At 38.3% G+C, this 21,272-nt stretch overlaps 5 protein-coding genes across 15 annotated transcripts in view; 1 reads left to right on the top strand and 4 right to left on the bottom strand.

Annotated features, from left to right (window-relative positions):
- brm (ATP-dependent helicase brm) overlaps positions 1-21,272 on the top strand; it is a 133,007-nt gene that overhangs the window by 1,031 nt on the left and 110,704 nt on the right. For 5 of the 10 annotated variants that reach the window (XM_046616979.2, XM_046616980.2, XM_046616978.2 and 2 more), the window contains exons 2-12: positions 257-548; positions 15,426-16,437; positions 16,794-17,415; positions 17,514-17,587; positions 18,394-18,640; positions 18,813-18,951; positions 19,165-19,326; positions 19,569-19,910; positions 20,014-20,242; positions 20,636-20,826; positions 20,961-21,118. In XM_046616979.2, the coding sequence (XP_046472935.1) occupies positions 297-548; positions 15,426-16,437; positions 16,794-17,415; positions 17,514-17,587; positions 18,394-18,640; positions 18,813-18,951; positions 19,165-19,326; positions 19,569-19,910; positions 20,014-20,242; positions 20,636-20,826; positions 20,961-21,118 (3,428 nt within the window). In that variant the 5' untranslated portion in view covers positions 257-296. Of the gene's footprint in view, positions 1-256; positions 549-3,502; positions 3,800-15,188; positions 15,220-15,425; positions 16,438-16,793; positions 17,416-17,513; positions 17,588-18,393; positions 18,641-18,812; positions 18,952-19,164; positions 19,327-19,568; positions 19,911-20,013; positions 20,243-20,635; positions 20,827-20,960; positions 21,119-21,272 lie in introns of those variants that run through there. The other 5 variants (XM_046616976.2, XM_046616974.2, XM_046616975.2 and 2 more) reach the window with 5 other exon arrangements.
- LOC124214588 (inositol monophosphatase 1-like) lies at positions 534-3,173 on the bottom strand. The gene is made up of 6 exons (XM_046617000.2): positions 3,027-3,173; positions 2,580-2,713; positions 2,206-2,468; positions 1,678-1,783; positions 1,410-1,561; positions 534-1,170 (listed from the first exon to the last, which is right to left on the bottom strand). The coding sequence occupies exons 1-6, from the start codon at positions 3,096-3,098 to the stop codon at positions 1,022-1,024; spliced, it is 876 nt and encodes a 291-aa protein (XP_046472956.1). The 5' UTR covers positions 3,099-3,173; the 3' UTR covers positions 534-1,021.
- Positions 4,504-6,208, bottom strand: LOC124214590 (inositol monophosphatase 1). Of its 2 annotated transcripts, none has more exons than XM_046617005.2 (6): positions 6,022-6,208; positions 5,811-5,944; positions 5,423-5,679; positions 5,213-5,318; positions 4,963-5,123; positions 4,504-4,851 (listed from the first exon to the last, which is right to left on the bottom strand). In XM_046617005.2, exons 1-6 carry the CDS (start codon positions 6,088-6,090, stop codon positions 4,826-4,828), a joined length of 753 nt encoding a protein of 250 aa, XP_046472961.1. In that variant the 5' UTR covers positions 6,091-6,208; the 3' UTR covers positions 4,504-4,825. The 2 variants fall into 2 exon arrangements, with proteins under 2 accessions (XP_046472961.1, XP_046472958.1); XM_046617002.2 differs by having other exon boundaries at positions 4,504-4,846; positions 6,022-6,207.
- LOC124214591 (uncharacterized) lies at positions 6,576-8,452 on the bottom strand. The gene is made up of 6 exons (XM_046617006.2): positions 8,305-8,452; positions 7,944-8,077; positions 7,606-7,868; positions 7,335-7,440; positions 7,093-7,244; positions 6,576-6,765 (listed from the first exon to the last, which is right to left on the bottom strand). The coding sequence occupies exons 1-6, from the start codon at positions 8,371-8,373 to the stop codon at positions 6,638-6,640; spliced, it is 852 nt and encodes a 283-aa protein (XP_046472962.1). The 5' UTR covers positions 8,374-8,452; the 3' UTR covers positions 6,576-6,637.
- Positions 8,820-11,408, bottom strand: LOC124214589 (inositol monophosphatase 1-like). The gene is made up of 5 exons (XM_046617001.1): positions 11,174-11,408; positions 10,908-11,041; positions 10,524-10,786; positions 9,467-9,724; positions 8,820-9,367 (listed from the first exon to the last, which is right to left on the bottom strand). The coding sequence occupies exons 1-5, from the start codon at positions 11,243-11,245 to the stop codon at positions 9,234-9,236; spliced, it is 861 nt and encodes a 286-aa protein (XP_046472957.1). The 5' UTR covers positions 11,246-11,408; the 3' UTR covers positions 8,820-9,233.

The raw sequence follows: 21,272 nt of genomic DNA, 5'->3' as shown, positions 1-21,272 counted from the left end.
ATCTTTGGAATATAAGCAATATTACAGTTGTTAATGATTCTACTTTTGTTGAACGGAATGGACTTGGAAAAATCAGGGATGCTGAGAGAGTCAACCGAAAAAAACATTATCGTTTCCAAAATATTTTTTCTGCATTCTTACGCAAACCTTATTAAAAATTAAATTCCTGTCCGAGTCTTCCATAAAAGGAACTTCGAATTTATATCCTAATGTTTGTCTAACTTTGGTTTCATTGGTAATGAGATTTATTTTTCAGAGTCCCAGTACTGAATAAGCTGGAGTCTGATAGAAACAGCATGGCGAGCCCCTCGCCCCAATCGTCTCCCATGCCACCCCCACAAGCACCAAGTCCAATGGGCCCTCCCCAACAAGCTCCATCCCCGTCCAATCCTCAAGGCAGTCCAATGGGTCCTCCACAACATCATCCTCATAGTCCAACTCAAGGATATCAGGGCGGTCCACCAATGCCGCAGCAACAGCAGCCTCCCCCACAGCAACAAGGGTATCCTCCACACCCGCAGCAAATGCCACCAAATATGGGACCTCAGGTGAGATGTTTTTAAATTCAAATCATCGAATGAAGCTAAAGTCTTCAGAATTCACAATGGGATGTGTTAATCATTGTATGCTATTTGTCCTCGCCGGATTCGGTTCTTAAAGATAAGTTGAACGTGGAGTAACCAAATTGTATGTTAGCTTGTATTGATATGAAAATCTAGTGAAATGCTTCTTGGAACAAATTTATTTTGTAGACGGTTCAAGGGAATTGAAATGCTCATTGCGTGAAGAGTTTAAATTTAGTAGTTATAATTCAAAAGATCAATTAAACGAAGAGAATGAAGAACAAGTGAAGAACTTGGACATATATACGACGATTTTTCTATTCTCTTCTTTCCGTTATTTGCTTATTTGACACTGCTAATTGTCATAAATCGCTGTGCTGAACTTGATATTGGAAGTTTTAAGATGAATAGTTACAGAAGTTTGGAATTACACAGTACAAGATACAAAGGGAAGTTTGTTAAAGATCTGAACTTATCTGCAGCAAGAAGTCAGATATTTTTTCCTGACCGATGCTGTCTGTTTTCTTGAATAGATTGACAATTTGTTCAGCTATTTCACGGTTACAAGCTGCAATCACTTTTGGGTTCATCAAATCTAAAACTCCACCTGAAAAAAGAATCCATTTCAAGTCCATAAATTAATTTGAAGAATTCTGTACATAGATGAATGTAGACGATCCGTCAAATTCTATAATGCTGATTTTCTGCTTCCTCATCATAGATTATTCTGTTTTCAATATTTAGAATGTTTATATTAGTATACATTCTCATCAATTCTCCGTTGACAGAAGAGAAGAAAAAAAAGATTTCCCTCGATTACACACACCATAAATTATATGATCTTACCAGTAGTATCCACAACCATGCCTCCAGCCTCTTCGATGATTAATTGTCCGGCAGCCACGTCCCATGGGTCTATGCCTTCGATGTGATATGCTTCGATTGCACCCATCGCTACGTAGCATAGACTTAGCGCAGCCAGTCCCAGAGATCTAATTCTGAAATAATTTGTTGATAGTTTCATTCGAAATTATACTTACACGCAACTGTTCAACTATGAGAGTATCTTTCGATTAATACAGCTTGTAGTCCTTGAATTTTTTCTAGTACCAACCCGTGAGTCTTCTGAATTAGAAAATGTGTTCTGCTATACAAACTTGAGGTATGTTCTTCATTTTTGGCTAACCATGGCTCGATTCCGACAAGAGCATGCGAAAGGTCTGAAACATCCAATTTTGTGTCAATTCTGACATTTTTGTTCGACAAATGTTCAATTTCAATTAATTGTACTTTCGATTTAGGAGAGACGGTACTTGTATCACATTTTGTGGTATATTTATTTTTTTGTCAACTCCTTGGCTTGCACTGGCAATTAAAATTATCAGCCATTGTTACTTATTAGTGTGAGATAATATTTCACTAGGTTAACGATGGTAACGTGAACCTAATGAATAATTGGAAAAAATCACTATCTTGCAATTTTTAAATAATTTCAAAGGAGTTATGTTTTTAAAACATGAGCACATTTTATTTTATCATGGTCTACTGAATTTCAGATAATTCTAAAATTGACAAATAATAATTTTTCGAATCATATATCGCTACAATAACGTTGCTAACTTCATCCTCACAATATTTTTACCTTGAACACCAGAAGTTCGGATCGGTTTCCCATTTAGGAAAGCTCCTTTTCCCCTCACCGCAGAGAAGAATTGCTCCATAACAGGATTGTAAACGATACCGATTTCAACTCTTTTATTGATGACCAAAGCGATGGAGATACAAACGTGAGGAAACTTGTGAATAAAGTTAGTCGTTCCGTCTATCGGATCAATTATCCACGTGGGATCATCAGTTAATTCCGGCATTTTACCCTCATTCGCCACATCTTCTTCTCCTATAAACCTGTTATTCGAATCACGTGGCACCATCATTGTCGAGTTATAATGTATATGCAATTAATTGTTAGTCGGCGAATACCCGACCACGTACAGCAATATCTATGATGAAACTCACTTGTGAGTGGGAAACTTTGCTGACAAGCTTCTTATTACAATTTCCTCCACTTTCAGATCGTATTCCGTCACCATATCCCAATCGATTCCTTTAACCGACACATTCTTTTCCTTGTCTATTGCATCGGCTATAACCTGAATGTTTGAAATATAGTGAGTGGAAAAATTGAAACAAATTACTCGTTTGCGAGCGACTTGTCTCAAAATGATAATCGACTTAGCTTCCCAAGAAGCCCAATTTCGCAAATACCTGACAAACACTGCAGCGTTTATGAATTAATATCCTATAATCAGATTATTTTCCCTCGTATGAAAATTTGGGTTTTGTATTAATTCATCCTTCGATAATTTTGTGCGTTTTATCATCTCGTGCATCGTATCTCAAACTCCGCAAAAACTCAATACTTCGGTTGATTATACGATGGTCAAATTAAAGAAGTTCACTAACCTTTCCCGCATCTCTAGCCAAAATTTCCACCGTCTGGTAAAAACTTTTCAAATCGTTATCACTCGTCATCATAGTGATCTTATAGCGTTGCCTCACTTTGACAGACTGTCGACGATGGAAACGCTACTGAAACCTAACTTTCATCTGCTCTGTGTAATCGAGGTCGTAAAATTTCAAGGTTTTTAGTTATACTTGTATCCAAGTATCTGGATTCCGCTAACATTTGTTGAGCCGAAAACGTAAAAGCAATTGCTTGTTGGTATTGTTTTATTTACTTTTTTTTTTTAATGGATTATTTGTACACCATGGGACCGAGAAGTTTTTTTTTAATTCAGTTTATTTACATTTTTTGTTACATATACAACGTTGATTTTTTTTTTTTTTTATATATCTTGATACACGCGCGGCATCGAAAGGCACATGACTTACTGCCGAGGAAAACGAAAGGTCTACGTACATACTTACCTATTACGTTCCGTTCCGTTTCTTTTATCGAGAGTGAGAGTATGTGTGCGTGATTGCAATACGTAGGCATAGGTGTACACGCGAGGACGAGAGTTTCTTTGCTAATGTTGGCAAATTTTGCATTTCTTTTCTTGCATACTTAACACCCATGATGATTTGACTTCACGGTTCAGTTTCAGTATGTTTAGCTTTTGAACCGTCGGCAAATAGTATGTGATCGATACAAATAACACGTGAACACAGAAAGAAAGGTTTGTTTGGACGAACAAAGGCATTTTGCGGGTGGCGAAGACAATATTTTACTAGAGGTAATGAAATTTTTCTTGAGTCAACGATCTGTGTTTTTTTTTTTTTTTTAATTTTGCTGCAGTATACTGTTGTAGACAAATGCTCAAAAATTTGACACTCGCGTCTCATTTCTTTGAGCGCTACCAGAAATATTGTTGTATGAAAACAATAAAAAAATAATGAAAGAACTAAAAGTTGTGGAAATAAGTGAAATAATTAAAATAATAAATGTAATGAAAATAACGAGAACAACGAAGACATCGAAAACATAATGTAAATAACCATGATAACTGTAGCAATGATGAGAATAACAATATTAACAGCTCTAATTACTACCGCAATTCGTATGCAGACGAAATTTATGAGGCTGAACTTGGTACCGTTAACGTAACAAAACATTAGAGTAAAAATCATTGTGCAATTTTCGAATGGCTTTAAAGGATTTGTTTTTTTTTGAAATATGAGTATGTTTTGTTTACCATGGTTTACTAAATTCCAAACAATACTAAAGGTGCGAAGTAACGATTTTTCGTAAACATAAATCGTTACAGTAACGTTACTAACTTAATTCTATGTAAGCAAAAATTTCCGGACAGACGGACAGACGATCTCGTACTCAACTCGTATTTATCACCATGAAGTAATACTATTTTCGGAATGCAAATACGGAAATCATAGCAGACTTTCTATTATGAAATAATTATAACGTAAAAAACAATAATAATTGATACACAACGGACTGCTTTATTGTTAATGTACAATTGTGAAGAAACAAATTGCGCCGCTCAATCGCAACGATCCATCATTATCGAGAGAATAACGTTCAACGTGCATTATAAAATTCTTGAGCTTTGCAACAATTGAAATTCCAGTACTTTGACACGAATGCGACGGTTTAAGCATTCATTGAAAGATTCCTTGTTTTCATCCGTCGTTTCTTCAATGGGTAGTGTTTTTCATTTGGTCAACTCTCTCGTCAGTTTCACGAATAATCTTTACCATTGCATCTGCGATTTTTGAATTCGCCGCTCCGATCGCTCTTGGCTTCATGATGTCCACTCGTTCACCTGCGCTTAAATCCATCCCTTAGTCGTCACAACTATCGCAACTGTACTACTTGCGGCACTTTTCAATTGCTTAATTGCCAAGTACTGCTATAACGTTAGGCCCGTGTTTTTTATACCTGAAACTCTGTCGACGACGACACCTCCGGCTTCCGCAATGATCAGAGAAGCTGCGGCGATGTCCCAAACTTCTATGCCAGGTCCCTCAATGTGATAAGCGTCAACAGCACCCATCGCTACGTAGCAAAGTGTCAAGGCGGCAACTCCGAGGGTCCGTATTCTGAAAGCGTCGGAATTGTTGTAACTTTTAATAACGCTGCTGAAAAATTTCACTATCAGAGCATTTGTAGCATGAGTATAAAGGCTTACCCATGTGCCACCTTTATAATTGCTCGTAGTCTTTCGACCACGTACTCTGCCATGCTTTCAATCTTTATAAATCCGGGCTCAAAGCAGACCAAAGCTTTCGAAAAATCTGTAAATCAAAATGTGATCGCGTAACCCTAAGAGGTTGTTTCTGTTTGATTCCCGCGCTAACGTCGTGAGAAATTCACTACAAGTGTGTGCTATTTTACTCACCGTCCACTTCCGAGGTACTAATCGGTTCTCCGTTGAGAAAAGCACCCCGGCCTTTTCTAGCCGTGAATAGTTGCTCCAGAAGTGGATTGTACACTATTCCAATCACCACCTCTTTCCGTATGGCTAGAGCAATCACGACACAGGTATGCGGGAATCCGTGAACGAAATTGGTAGTGCCGTCGATCGGGTCTATTATCCATGTCGGAGCATCGGTCAGATCTGGTGAATTATTACCCGCCGATTCTTCGGCGATAAACCTGAAAATTAAAATGACTGTCTTGTATTTGTGATACATATTTTCAGTATCATCTCGAGGTTTCTTTATTACGCGAATTTGTTTGAAAATCCAAAATTTGTATTATTATACGCATGGAGAATGGGCACTTGCATGTGGTCCGGGTATTGACTTTTCAAACGATCAATTATGATTTCTTCAATCTCCCGGTCGTATTGCGTCACGAGATCCCAATCACCTCGTTTCGTGTCCACGGTTTTTCGCAGTTTTATCGAATTGGTGATAACCTTTCAACAGTTTGTAGTATTAACGATTAATGAACCGTTATACGATACAGTAATACTCGCGATTTTCGAATTCCCACCTTGGCAGCTTCCCGAGTTAAACCCATAACGAATTCGTAGTACACGTCGAGGGTGGAATCCATCGTCATTTCAGTTTTGGTCTTACTTACTCAAGTCGCGAGGAAGAACTTTTAGAAACACCGTAAACGATCAGTGTGGCAGTTCCTTTGAGTTCCTTCCGGGGAAACGGATACTTGCGAACTACTATTCTACTCACTTATTCTGTCTCGACTTTTGATTCGTTTGATCGAAGGTTAGATTGGTCCAATGATTTCTGCGTTATACTTGGGTCAATTTACATTCTCTTTTGAAGGTTTCTTTACAACCACCATGATATTATGCAGGAGTGTTTACAGTACACGTTCAATGACTGCTGACAAATTCTCTGCATATACAGTGAAGCTAATTTCTTTTACTAGTTAAAGTTTCGTACGCATTAGATTTATGTGAATTAACTTATAGATAACGTTTAGTGTCTGCATCTGTTACGTATTGTAGATAAAAGTTAAACCTTCTTCAAATTTCACATCCTTTGTATTGTACAAAATGAAAAAGTAACATGGTTGTATATTAGTTGTTGCGGTTTGAAATTGTTTTATTCATATACTGACAATAGTGGCTTGTAAAATAACATATTCAATTCTTTTTCAATTGTTTTCTCTGCGTCCTGAGATCCGTCTCTAGTATTAACTTCGAGGTTTCTATGGCCAAAGCTTCATTGGCCGCTGCGATAACTTTTGGAGCCATGAAATCGAAGTTCCCCCCTGAAAATAAAGACGCACGGACACACGATCGTTGTATCAATGTAGGGCGCCATTCATCTTGCCTTACGAGTAATTACAGTTATTTGCTTTTGTATCGTTTTGATCGGGGTCTTTACATACGTTATTACATGCAAGTGGCAAAAGTTGAGTGAACAAATTAAATTGATGACGATTGGTCGTACGATTACGTTCAATATCAAGCTTGTTGAAAATTGGCGACAAAAATATTATACGTAGCCGGTATTTGACTATGGGGATTGTTTTTCATTAAATATGGAATCAGATGCTTGAGAGCTGATAGAATTGTATCAAACGACGGGTTCATACCTTTTGTGTCGATGAGGCTGCCTCCAGCTTCTGTTACGATAAGACAACCCGCGGCAACGTCCCAAGAGTTCAGTCCGTCCATGTGAAACACGTCGATTATTCCTCTGGCTACGAAAGCTAAAGCCAAAGCGGCAGAACCAATCGTGCGCACTCTGAAATTCAAGTTTATATAATCATTCGCGTTTCTCTTAAACATTTTTGTCGAGTATAATAATGTTAAAAAAGTGGCTGTTTTTTATTACCCGTGAGCAGCCTCGATCACAGCATTGAAACGTGCCAATCCAATGTCAGCTTGAGATGTATTGAATAACGACGAAGTTTCCAAATTGACAAGTGATTTTTTCAACTCTAGAAACCAATACGAGACGTAAGAAAACGTGAGCATGTATATTATGATTTATTTTTAATTATTGTAATTTTTCGACATCAATAAACTCCACTTTGTATCATCGCAATTACACGTATCTTGGTTTATTTTTCGATTAACGTAAGATCGTTTCAATCGACTTTCACCTTTTGTTGACGATGATTGAATAGTTTTTCCGTTCAAAAAGGCACCCTGGCCTCTCTTTGCCGTGTACATCTCATCGTAACACGGATTATAGATGATTCCTATTTCGAGTCTTTTATTAATCACCAGACCGATCGAAATGCAGACTTGAGGAAAACAGTGGACAAAATTGGTCGTCCCGTCTATCGGGTCTATTATCCACGTTGGTGCATCCGTGAGTTCGGGGGTTTCTTTATTAGACGACGATGTTTCCTCTCCGATAAATCTTGCACGGTTTAAATTACAACATTTGTTTATACACGCAATACTACGTATTTTTCATATAACATTAGATTATTACTTGTGCTCCGGAAATTCGTTTGACAATCTTTCAAACAGCAGCCTCTCAACTTCTTTGTCATATTTAGTGACGAGGTCCTTGTCGGACGATTTCTCCTCTACGTCCTTTAATTCGTTGATGCTGTTCTTGATTATCTGTATAGTTGACCAATTGATTAAAATCGATTAATTGCAAACGTTCAAAAAGTTCGACAATTTAATGTTACAATTTAATTCGAATGCTTGAATCTCTCTTAGTTTCGTGTTTCTCTCTCTTCACTCGAGATTTCATTTACAAACGTTTTTAGATAATTTGTATAAAATCTGATTATGGTGTAAGTAAATTTCGCGCTAATTATAAGTCAGTTACTTAACGCTTTTACCTCAGCGGCTTCTAAAGTCAATGATTTGGCAACTTGGAAAAAATGCTCAATCTCTTCCGCGCTCGTCATTCTTTCCGTCTTTTCGGCGAACCTCTTCGAACGTTGATCTTCGAACTAAGTAAATGAATGCTAGAATGCTCTATCTTGAATAATTGTCGGATTTCCAACACCTTATCATTAACGCCGATGTTGTACCTAAGTCAATAATGTTTATCTCTGTATATATAATACAGTATTTTCGATAACGAAAGTTGAAATTTGAGAAGAAGCTTCTTGTTTTCGGTTATCTTATCACAGTTAGGTGCAAAAAAATATGCAGGTATTACTTGGTATACTTTAGTAGCATAAAAATATCAAGTTAAAAATGTTGCGAAAGTTATGTTATTATTCATATCATCATTAAACATATTTGTTCCTAAGTCTTTGAGCATTTTTTTCTTTCATCAAATCAATACTCGATATTGTGAAAAAAAAACATCGATCAAATAGCGTGTGGTTAAGAACAACAATAGTCCTAATATTTAAAATTCTTTATTTACTTGCGATAATTGCAAAAATACCTCTATTTTTCAATGAAAAATATAATTCAACAACGTTTATCTATAATTTATACTTATGAAGAAGAATTAGAGATGAAAAATTGAGCTGCTATTGGTAAAATTATAGTTACCGCAAAGGTATTTGGACATTTATAAAATTACCAATGTTGTAACTGTCCTATGTCGAATAATTAATTTTATCGATAAGTAAATATTTACAATTTATATAAGATGTAACAAATTTAGCTAATATATAAGTGTGCTGGGTCCAGCGACTGACTTTGGTTACAATCGATGGGATGGAATGACTCGGGTTTAATCCGCGCCATGTAGTGTAGTGTATAAAAATACTAAAATTTGAAGATGAAACTTCCAACTCCGTAATAACTATTATGCCTGGATGCTCCGGAGCCGCTTCTGTTGTGTTCTCGCATCCGCGTGTTTTATCAGCTTGACCAATTCCTGCGCCAACTTGCGATTGCCCACTGCCAGGACTTTGGGACTCATTACTTCGAAATTGCCACCTTTAAAATCGTAGGAGTCGATTCAACGGTTATATCAACGAAAACGCCAATTTCGAAATAGTAAATCAGAACTGTCAACGCATTGCCAGAGTTTCTTACCATTCGTGTCTATCACACAGCCACCAGCCTCTTTTATTATTAGGGTACCGGCAGCCACGTCCCAAGGCATCAGGTTGTCGGTGTGATACGCTTCTGCGGCCCCCATTGCTACGTGACAAAGTGTCAATGCAGCCGAACCGAGAGTTCTGATTCCGTGAGCGATTGAGACGAATGCTTCCAGTCTACCGAGGATTATGTCTCGGATATCTTCGATTGTCGCGTAGGAAGCTTCAATGCAGATCAAAGAGTTTGCGAGTTCTGAAAGAAGGATAAAACGAATGTTAGAGATACAAATTATTGCGCTAGATAAATCCGCCGTAATGAATACCACTTGGTTACTACAATGGCGACCTGAGAAGCTTTTATTTTTGGTTCGATTCAGCTTCCGGTTTCACCAAAATTAACTCATTTCTCAAGTGATCGGAAGTCGGATGAAATACTAAATGATTTTCATCCCTGACGATAATCCATAATACAAATCTCTGTCTCAAGCCGTTACGGAAATCAATATTATTGAATTCACAATATTTCACGAATTATTCGATTATAGTTCTTTATATTTCCAAGTAATATTCCTTAAGCAAGTATTTGTCACAGCTGAATATTTGATTCCGTATAAAAAACATGCGCGTGGCGTAAACCTCCCGCTTAATCGGTGTAGTAACAAAATAACGCGTTTCATTTACAACTAATGATAAATGTCATTAATTTCTTTTTTTTTTTTATTCTACACTTTGCGGTAAACAATTCTCAGCAACCGAGAGATGAAAAATCCCGGGCAATTATATTTGCTGTCTGATTTTACAACAGTTTATTACAGGAGGAGTTGTTGGACTTTCTCGAAAGATTTATTACGGTGTGATAACTTGAGAACATGTAATTTCCTCATTCTAATACCGAGACTTTGGCGTCTGCTTGCGATAGCGTCAACCTGACCCACTGCCTATTCGTTTTTTTGACTTAATTAAAGTTTGATCGAATAAATACGCCATAAAACGCTGAGGTCAGACCAAATTCAGGATACTCTGATACTTTTGTGCAACTTATACACACTGACCTTCGACGGATGAACTTCTGATTGATTTCCCATTGAGAAAAGCTCCGCGTCCTTTTCTTGCTGTGAATAGTTGTTCAAGAACCGGATTGTAGACGATGCCAATCTCTAACTCTTTGTTTATTGCCAGAGCAATTGATATGCAAGTGTGAGGAAACGAGTGTACGAAATTTGTAGTTCCGTCGATGGGGTCGATTATCCATGTTGGTGCATTGGTCAATTCTGGCAAATGATTGTTGGTGGAGACGGTTTCCTCGCCAATGAATCTGTGCGGTAAAGATAGTAATTGTAAGTAACGACATTCGTTCGTTGGCTCCATGATTATTCTTCATTTTCGTAACAATGTTGAAACGGTGTTGTTTAAGGGTTAGACACGCAGGAACGTACTCGTGGGTGGGAAATTCCTTGCTTAATCCAGATATCAGGATCTCCTCCACTTTTCGGTCGTACTGCGTTACCAGGTCCCAGTCACCAGCTTTCGTTTCGATGTTTTTACCACCTTGGATAGCTTCTCTGATCACCTGAAATTTAGAAACTAACGTCAATTATAGTGCTTGGCATAAATGCTGAAGAGGACTTCGTGTCAATTATAATCAAGTTATATGAGTAAATGGTCGTTGAGCTAATTTAAAAAATAAAAATTAATTATAAACCTTCGCGGAGTCGATGGTCAGTTTCATGACAAAATCGAAGTAATGGTTCAAGTCGTGTTGTTGGCTGCCCATTTTAATGCGGCTAGTTGTTAGCTTATCTTTAGATTGAAACGGTTGAAAGCCTGAGCTGCGACTCGAAGATTATTATAATTGAACTTGAGATTTGGGATCGAAAATTTTATTTGCTGCACGCTGCAATAACGCACTGCACTCTTCCACTGTTTCTCTCAGAGTGACTTTTCGGTCTGATCATCCGGGTATTTAACGCTCTTGCTCGACCCCCACCCCTATGTACTCTACGTTAGCTGCGCCACATTATTTCGGACAATAGATACAAACGGTGATGTTCTTTTCCACGGGATTTTAATTGGAATATTCCATCAGCGGGCGATCGGTAGGAACATTACACGCTGCGGAATATTTGAATTGACTAACCAGACCTCCAGTTTCTGATAATTGATCCCCTCGCAGGTAGGATGTTCAACTCACATTGTTATTTCATTTATTCGTGAACGTTTTGATTCAAGTATATTTATTGCAGACGAAACAATCTTATCGGCGTATTAAGCAGAGAAACCAAAAATAATCAAGTCATGCTTTTTCTTTTTTCTTATAAGTACAGTTTCTTGTAAATTAAAACTTCGAAATATCTTCCTTTCGGAAGACACGAAAGAAAATCAAAAAATCGAAAAAGATCTATGTCTTCGAATCGGCTTAGCCGATTTTTGGAAAAAAAGTAATGTTTTGTAGGGACCATTGAGATACTTTTGCGAAAAAAGTTTAGAATAACTTTCGTTGACACGTAAGGTAGAAAAAAATTATTCTCACTGTTTTTGAAATTAATCACAGAAGTACTACACAGTTGAAAAAAAGTTTTTATGTAATTTTTCCTAAAAACCGAATTTTAACGTTACGAAACTGTGTGAGTGTAATCGAAATGAGACTTTTTTTTTAATTTGTTAATATTGGTCAAAATGGCAAAGTGCAAAAAAAAGAATTTTTTTTAAAATTCTCCAGTGTTCTGTACGGCTTGATCATTAAAAGAAAATCACGGACTTGCTCAACATGCATCCCTGCAGGTCATAGTTTTATAATCGCTACTCGAATGTATGCACTTGACACTATTTGTGTTATTTCCGATAAGTAGAGTATGTATATATATATATATATATATATAAATTATATCGTTGTGTAACAAATTTAAATGTATATATAATGTTTGGTAGACAGTCCACCAAATACCTATATTTGTGTTATTTCCGATAAGTCGAGTAAAATTCCAAACTACAAAGTAATTCGACGGTTACACTCCTCCTAGGATATCCCGGTCAGTGGATTGCAAAATCTAAAACTATTGTAATACTGAATTCTCCAATTAATCTACATTACAGTCCATGGATCGTTTGTACTAGATGCCCTGTTAGTTTTTTTTCATTGAAAATTTCTACCAATAAAGCACTGATATATGTATATTTTGATAGGTTCAGGTGACCCGCGGTGTTACGTTTGCAGCGGTTTGTTTTTCTTTCAATTTTCAATGTTAGACATACATCAGCATTTCAATACCCATACAGTTCCAATAGGACGTCCTTTATTGCGATGAAACTTACGTGAAATATGGTCGCACTTATTGGTTAGTTGGCTTAATTTTACCGCTTATTATTAAAATTGACCAGCAATTTTTTTAAATAGTTATTGCAGATACGTAATAATGCATAATTGGGAATAAAAAAGAAACACCAGTCAGTGCTCAAGGAATAAAAATACTACTTGTGATGTTATAATTGTAAAAATATGATAATAATCGTGCTGAAAAATTGCGGGCTGATTTTACTGGAAGAATTTGAAGCTCTCAAGGAATACATCAATTCCAAAGCAAAGAAATTTTGATCACGTCGGTTATAGATGGAGGAGTGACCGCGAAAGCACTTTAGTAAATTCAACCGTGCATCATTAAATCCATAGTTTTACTTGTGAGACGTGGAACGCAATGCGTGTGTCATCAGAATTGAATGTAAAACAGGATAAACGATTGCTTTCAAATTGCACTGCACTCACAGTTAGTCAGGTGAGCGAAGCATGGCACATTGGACCACGTGCCAATCGTGTGTCATTCATACTTTGTCGATCTGTCCGCATGGCGGAATTACCGTTTATTTTTGTTCTCGCTGATTCGCGTTCGTTCTCGAGGCTTTCGCCTGCGATTCGCGCACGCCTTTGAGAGCCAAACCCACGTGCTCATGGCATGAACTCACTTATAGCCGGCGTGGGGATACCTGGGAAAATGCCGTAGGCTGTAACCAATTGCTACATATATAACGCTAGATCAACGTGCATGAGTTCCGCTGAGAGTGCGAGCAGCTTGTCAAAGACAAATAATAAAAATGATCATTACCCATTATTTTTTCGAACGATCGAAACGTTAATCATTATTGGTAGATCCGCCGAATGATGAGTAGACTAATACGCCATATTTGAAGGTGTGATGTTGAATGATGAATAGAATTTTGTTCATGTCAATCTTGTTTTATACTTCAAATCAGACTTACTTAGCCATGAAGTATTGTCGTACAGTCATGGTTTTGTAAACTACTGTAATCAATCGTAACGTGATACATTGGAGATGATTTTCAATAAGCAATTATACCTACTTAGTTACGCAAGATATTAGACGTGCATGTGCCACCTGCATGCGGTTGGTGTATTACAATTTGCTTTAATCTGGTAAAAACCGCTAGTTAGGTACACTATACTGGCTATATCGTGTTATACTTGACGTAATAGCTTATTATTTTTAAACATAGTAGTTATGATTGATTGCTTGTCAATGTAATCTGTCCAATCCTCTATTATGGAGAATCTCAAAAGTTAAGAAAAGAATCCTACGTTACGTTAACTTAAACATCACTTATTGTTCAGGATTGGACACTGCCGTTACGTTATCGGAGGATGGCATTTGTCAACTGATAGGTTTTTTTAGTTTTTAAACATAGATTGTAGTAATCAGTACCGTAAAACTGTGTGATTCCTGTTGGTTTCAATTTAGAAAAAAGGCTGTCGGAACGTTTGTTATACTTCACGCAGCATTAGAGCCGACTGTAAGTAATGATCTCTATTCAATACCTTCTTTGAGTGAGAATCTACCTTTTCAAAGGTACTTTAGGTATGAAAACAATTCAAGTTGTCTCAATACGTCGCACTCCTTACCCGATACTCATTAATTGGTTAACAACTTCCTTCAATTGCATTTTTTCCGATAAAATCAATTGATGTACTTGCGTTGGTGCGTTATCTGCAAACAAAGAACTCAGACATCAAACACATGAAACTACCTATCAACCATAAGCGTGTAAGCCCTACGAAGCCTTGTTACTCTGCAAATTTCGAGTCTGGAAAACATAAAGTAAAAGATTCGTTAATGTCATGTGTCATTAACGTGCGATGACTGCTTCACACTTATGGAAATACAAGTTTTATCAATATTTTTCTGTGACAATAAACTAGTCAAAGTGAGCCCGGAACGACGTTAGTTGTTTAAATTGAGGTCAAGAGCTACTTTCCGATCTTTGTGCTACTCCGATGCTACTAGAACCAAAGCCTAATAAGCCGAAGTAGGATTTTTATCTAGGTTCTTCAACCCTTAAGCTCTACGGATTATGCATAATATTAATTCACAAAATTTAGTTTGTTCTAGCGAGGTCCGGTCACATTCCAAAACCGCAATGAATAAATCTGATTTTGATCATTGCCAAGCATCAGCTGCGCGTAATTTTCTATTGATACTAATTGATGGTACAGGTTATAGTGGGGTTGGTTATGGCATTCCGTTCGTATGTGTAATACAGGACGCGTGTTTGATTGGACGACGTTTTGAACAGAAGCGCGCGGTAGTAGCGAAGTTTTAGATTAAACCCGATTGCATGAAGCAATCAAACAATTGACGGGTAGGTCATTCGGTGAATGGAATATTTCGATTCTTCTGGTCTTCAACAGATTCGAGTTTAAAACAGTTGAGACTTGATCAGTTGGCTCGTCGTCGTCATCCGGTAACCAAACTGCTATGAAATCTTCAGTGAAATTCCCAAAAAGCCATACGCTTTTGGGCCTCATGCCATGGAACTCAGCATACCTTGAAAAAATCAATTAAAACACTGTTGCTCGCTAAGCCATGCATTTTCAAAAGATGATTGATGAATATCAACTAATTTTACTCGTATCTTTTACTGTACCAGCACATCATTTTTTGTTTCAGGGCCCTGGTGGTCCAGGATCAGGACCACAACAAGGTCCAGCTACGCCAATGGGACCTGGTGGCCCAGGACAAATGGGTCCAAATGGTCCGCAGGGTGGACCTCACATGGGTCAAGGCGGTCCTGTGCAAATGGGACCTGGTGGGCCCGGTGGGATGGGTCCGGGAGGTCCGGGCTTGATGGGTCCAAGTGGGCCTGGTCAAATGGGCCCCGGAGGCCCAGGGCCGATGGGTCCCGGAGGACCTGGGGGTCAGATGGGTCCTAGCGGACCGGGAGGTCAAATGGGCCCTGGGGTACCAAGTCAAATGGGTCCTGGAGGACCAGGTCCTCAGATGGGCCATAGTGCGCCTGGACAAATGGGCCCAGGAGGTCCAGGTCAGATGGGTCCGGGAGGAGGGCCTGGACAGCATGGACCTGGAGGTCCGGGACAGCAAATGGGACCTGCTGGCCTAGGTCAACAGATGGGCCCTGGGGGGCCTGGACAACAAATGGGACCTGTAGGGCCTGGTCAACAAATGGGTCCAGGAGGGCCAGGGCAACAAATGGTTTCCGGAAATCCTGGTCAACAAATGGGACCGGGAGGCCCCAGTCAGCAGATGACCCCTGCAGGCCCTGGCCAGCAAATGGGCCCAGGCGGACCTGTTCAACAGATAGGGCCTGGACAACAAATGGGTCCCAGTGGGCCTGGACAAATGGGCCCTGGTGGACCTGGACAGCAAATGGGACCTGGACAACAGATGGGACCAGGTGGGCCCAACCAAATGGGTCCTGGTGGTCCTAATCAAATGGGCCCTGGTGGTCCTAATCAAATGGGTCCTGGCGGACCTGGACAGCAAATGGGTCCAAGTGGCCCTCAGGGTGGACCCCATATGGGACCTGGAGGTCCTGGACAGATGGGACCGGGAAGCGGACAAGGAGCGCCACAGGGTGGACCACATATAGGACAAGGAGCGCCACAGGGCGGACCACATATAGGACAAGGTGCCCCACAGGGTGGACCACATATAGGACAAGGTGTGTACTTTCAAAATTAGTCACTTGTAGTTATACTTACTGGCTATTGTCGAGTGAAACAGGAAGTGGGAACGAATGTATTGTATAGCATTCACATGGCATAAAAAATGCGATCCTGTATTGTCCTTTTTAGGCACCCAGTGTATGACTTGTGTCTATCAAATTGAAATTATTTTGTATTATGGCGAAAATAAATGGAATATCATTGAGAAGAATGGTTGTTGGATTTAGCCAATGTAGATTGAATTCTACAGTGAAAATCATATAATTTGATTTCAGTCAACTTGTTACCATTTCATTTATGTTCCCAAATTCATGAATGGTTTGATTTTCTGAATTATTATCATGTCTCCTAGGACAAATGGGGCCTGGTGGGCCACAAGGAGGTAATCAAATCGGACCAGGTGGCCCTAGTCACATGAGTGGTCCTCCAGGGTCATTGCACATGGGTCCCACTGGACCCGGCAGTCATATTGGTCCAGGTGGACCAGGACAAATGACTTCAAGCAGCGGACACTCGATGGGACCTGGAGGACCAAATCAAATGGGTCCTACTGGTCCAAGCTCAATACCCGGAGGTCCGAGTCCCATGGGACCAGGAGGACAGGGATCACAGATAGGACAAAATCCTCCTGGATCGATGGGACCAAGCAGTCAGGGTCAAGGCCAAATGGGCCCGAGTGGACCAGGACAAATGGGACCGACAGGTCCTGGGCAAATGGGTCCAAGTGGCCCAGTCAATCAGCTGAATCAGACAGCACCAGGACAGATGGGACCTGGAGGGCCCCCCGTTCCGGGCAGTACATCAGGACCCGTACAAGAGAACTTGAATGCTTTACAGAGGGCGATTGATTCCATGGAAGAAAAAGGACTTCAAGAAGATCCACGTTATTCGCAGCTGCTTGCGCTGAGAGCTCGGCAGGGCAATAGTATGGGAGAAAAACAGGCTTTCAGTACTCAGCAATTGCAACAACTTCGGTAATTAGTTTTCACCTGATTTATTAATAAAGGTAAATTATTCTTGCGTGAATTACTTTTATAAAAATGCTAATGATTTTTTTGTTTCTTTTCTATAGCGTTCAAATTATGGCATACAGATTATTAGCAAGGAATCAACCTTTGTCTCAACAATTAGCACTCGCTGTTCAAGGTAGGTTGATAGTAGATCGGTGTTCGTATGATCTATTTGCTCGTTTTATTCTGGGTGACTACTCTAACTTTTGATTCACTTTTCAGTTAGAATGTTTTGTCCCAATATTCACCTTGATCCTTCAATAGATTATATTATACAGAAGTTTTGTAATTATATAATTTACATAGAACTTGGCCTTGTTCTACTCGCATATTTTGATAGTAACACATCCTGGCATAATATTTTGCGTCAAATTACACAGAAGTAGAGAAAATAAAAGATCTATGTGCTCAATAGTGGTGTAATACATAAATGTAACGAATGTCGGTTTTAGTTTTCATTTAATGGTAGCTTCCACATGAAAGTCCTTGCTAACCAATTGAGATTCTTACGGACGCGCGGACCGCGATAAATATTATGACATTTCTTTTGTATAGATATTTGTTTCTGCCGCTTTGCCAGTATAAATTTCTTGCGCATTATTTTAATTTGTGAATCTCATTCTCCTAATTACGAGTATTTATAGTTGATTCTCATATGTCCAATTACGACTTGTAAAAGTAGTAAAAGCATGGTAAAATATCATTGGCTGCCTGTTATCTCAACCTTGATTTCTGATTTACGTTGAAACATTTTACAGTTTAAAAATAACATTGACAATTTTGAAAAACATATCTCAACAAATACAATACAAAGTATAAGGATCAATGAAATACATTGGCTGATTTAGTGAAATTCTTGATGCTTGGTAAAGGTAAAAAATTGTAAAAAAGTAGAGTAGAATGATCCCGGGGCAGTCCTTGATTCGAATCAAAATTAAATAGGCGGAGCTCCTCCTCCAGGTATTGGCCAACGTCCAGTTGATCAAACCCAAGGTCCTGTCACGCCGGGTCCCAGCCCACAAATGGCTGGCCCACCCGTTGTTGGACCCCCTGGTCCTCCAAGACCTGGACCACAAACACCACAGCAACAGCAACCTCAACAACCTGGAACCAAGACTAACAGAGTTACTAGCATCGCAAAACCAGCTGGACTTGATCCTCTGCTGATATTGCAAGAGCGTGAGAATAGGTATATAGTTTTCTATTTCTTTTGAAATAGAAAGTAGCAAAATATTTTTCCGCTTAATCCACATCATATTGACTTAAATGTTATAATAGGTAATGGTGATATTAGAAGATCTAAAATGTCAGAAAATTTGTGTGTTGTAACAGAATTTCTGATTTGAAAATTTATTTTATAGAGTTGCTGCGCGTATCAGTCTTCGGATGGAACAACTCAGTAATCTACCAACTAATATGCCAGAAGATCTTCGTCTTCAAGCACAAATTGAATTGAGAGCATTGCGTGTTCTCAACTTCCAGCGTCAGCTTAGATCTGAGGTAAGTTACATAATGTAACAATCACATCTAACCCCTCGGCGGTAAATTTACTCTCGTTGCCAAGACATTACGAATTTTCAATTTAACTGGCGATGTTTTCAATATATAGTTTAAGAATTTAGTAGAAAGTAATTGTAAGAAAGTTCTGCAAGAGGAACAGGAGTCAACGTTGCTAATATCCGATTGTTCAATACTATGTGTAATATTTTACAGATAATAGCCTGTACTCGTAAAGATACTACTTTGGAAACAGCGGTAAATGTTAAGGCCTACAAAAGAACGAAACGGCAGGGTTTGCGGGAAGCTAGAGCTACGGAAAAGTTGGAAAAGCAACAGAAGTTAGAAGCCGAGCGTAAGCGCAGACAGAAACATCAGGTATGCGAATGAATATAATATAAACGATATTCATCAAATAATTTTAATAATCGACAATTATTTACATACACCAAAGTATATTATTTTTCTGCATTAACAATGGCTAATGGTTGTTGTTGGAACAATATAAATTTCTAAAGATGCAATATTGAAAGATATTTAATACAGTGCTGATATGGTATAATGATAATACATGATATACAGAAAAACTGACAGTATTCCTGAAATTATTTTATGTTCAGGAATTTTTGAGCTCTGTTCTCCAGCATGGCAAGGACTTTAAGGAATTCCATCGCAATAATGTTGCAAAATTGGCACGTTTGAACAAAGCCGTACTGAATCATCATGCCAATGCCGAGCGAGAGCAAAAGAAGGAACAAGAACGTATCGAAAAGGAACGTATGCGTCGTTTGATGGCTGAGGACGAAGAGGGTTACAGAAAATTGATCGATCAGAAAAAAGACAAACGTTTGGCATTTTTGCTCTCGCAAACTGACGAATATATTGGAAACCTTACCGAAATGGTTAAGCAACATAAAATGGAACAAAAAAGAAAACAAGTCGAAGAACAAAAACGTAAAAAGGTAAAGTGTTGAGTTTGTGTATGCTTAAATAGCCAGATACCTGTAAATGCTGAGAAATTTTTTTATTGTTTTTCTGGCTGACATTTTTATTTTTGTGGGCTAGAAGAAAAAGAAGCTCCAAGAAAGTGAAGGCGGTGAAGATGGTAATGGGAACGGTGACAGACGAGTATCAGTTACTGAAACTTCTACTGGCCGTAAATTGACGGGCGAAGACGCACTACCCTTGAGTCAGCTGCCAGCATTTTTAGAATCTCATCCTGGATGGGAAGTACTAGATTCTGAGAGCGAAGAGGAAGATAGTGAAGATGAGGAAAACGAGGGCAAGTTTGAGTGTATGTTTGCGCTGTTTGCTATTTATCACCAAAATTATTAACATAAATACCGTACAATAATACATTACCATTGATATAAACTATTCCTCGGAGATAAATCTTATTCGAATTCATTTACAGTCTGTGGTATGACTTATTTTTAAACTTCTGGAAAATATAACAATCGGCAAATAGTTTTATTATTTATTATATTTTTGAAAATAATGTAGAAAAATATTGATTGCAGCAAGTAGTCTTATATTTTTGATTCGGAGGAATACCAAGATTTTTTTTCAAGCTGTGGAGATTGAAGTCTCAGTAATTATTTGCTATGCTTGATATATATTTTTTCTAAACTGATAATCTCAAGTTTTTCAAACTTTAAAGTTTCATAACTGGATCTTGCTCTCTTAGGCAAAGATAAATATAAAGGAGATTCCGAGGATGATAAAGTTAAGAAAACTCTTCATAAAGCTAAAGTCGAAGACGACGAATACAAAACTGAGGAACAAACTTACTACAGTATAGCCCATACTGTACATGAAGTTGTGACTGAACAAGCTTCTATCATGGTTAATGGAAAGTTGAAAGAATATCAAATTAAGGTATGCAATTTCAATATTTTATAGATATTTACTTTTTATTCTTCGTAGAATGACTAATTCATTACCTACAAACTGTGGGATTACAAAAGAAAATATAATATGGATAATTCAAATAAACTCTTTATTATTGTTAGGGCTTGGAGTGGTTGGTATCTTTGTTCAATAACAATCTAAATGGAATTTTGGCTGATGAGATGGGTTTGGGTAAAACTATTCAGACTATCGCTCTAGTCACGCATCTTATGGAAAAGAAAAAAGTCAATGGTCCTTTCTTGATAATTGTTCCGCTCTCGTAAGTATTCTTTAAACAATATATTGTATCAATTGACATGTAGCGATACAATGAAAAAACTATGATTTAAGGTGTTCAGTGATCTTAGAAATTGAGATTCCGGAACATATTTTTAAATATACAAAATATATTTCAATTTTACTTATAGATCCCT

The sequence above is a fragment of the Neodiprion pinetum genome, chromosome 3, assembly GCF_021155775.2.
Source record: "Neodiprion pinetum isolate iyNeoPine1 chromosome 3, iyNeoPine1.2, whole genome shotgun sequence".
Classification (NCBI taxonomy): domain Eukaryota; kingdom Metazoa; phylum Arthropoda; class Insecta; order Hymenoptera; family Diprionidae; genus Neodiprion; species Neodiprion pinetum.
This window is presented reverse-complemented; position numbering and strand designations above follow the sequence as displayed.

Coding starts and splice junctions, on each gene's coding strand:
- LOC124214589 (XM_046617001.1), bottom strand. CDS start 11,245: ATGGGCAGCCAACAACACGACTTGAACCATTACTTCGATTTTGTCATG. Junction 11,042..11,173: donor TGACCATCGACTCCGCGAAG/GTTTATAATTAA, acceptor TCTAAATTTCAG/GTGATCAGAGAAGCTATCCA. Junction 9,725..10,523: donor CAGAAGTTCATCCGTCGAAG/GTCAGTGTGTAT, acceptor TCCTTCTTTCAG/AACTCGCAAACTCTTTGATC.
- LOC124214591 (XM_046617006.2), bottom strand. CDS start 8,373: ATGACGAGCGCGGAAGAGATTGAGCATTTTTTCCAAGTTGCCAAATCA. Junction 7,441..7,605: donor TCAATCATCGTCAACAAAAG/GTGAAAGTCGAT, acceptor ATTGGTTTCTAG/AGTTGAAAAAATCACTTGTC. Junction 7,245..7,334: donor GTGATCGAGGCTGCTCACGG/GTAATAAAAAAC, acceptor CTTGAATTTCAG/AGTGCGCACGATTGGTTCTG.
- LOC124214590 (XM_046617002.2), bottom strand. CDS start 6,090: ATGACGATGGATTCCACCCTCGACGTGTACTACGAATTCGTTATGGGT. Junction 5,680..5,810: donor AGTCAATACCCGGACCACAT/GCAAGTGCCCAT, acceptor TTTAATTTTCAG/GTTTATCGCCGAAGAATCGG. Junction 5,124..5,212: donor ATTATAAAGGTGGCACATGG/GTAAGCCTTTAT, acceptor CGACGCTTTCAG/AATACGGACCCTCGGAGTTG.
- LOC124214588 (XM_046617000.2), bottom strand. CDS start 3,098: ATGATGACGAGTGATAACGATTTGAAAAGTTTTTACCAGACGGTGGAA. Junction 2,714..3,026: donor TGGCTAGAGATGCGGGAAAG/GTTAGTGAACTT, acceptor TCAAACATTCAG/GTTATAGCCGATGCAATAGA. Junction 1,784..2,205: donor CCGAACTTCTGGTGTTCAAG/GTAAAAATATTG, acceptor TGGATGTTTCAG/ACCTTTCGCATGCTCTTGTC.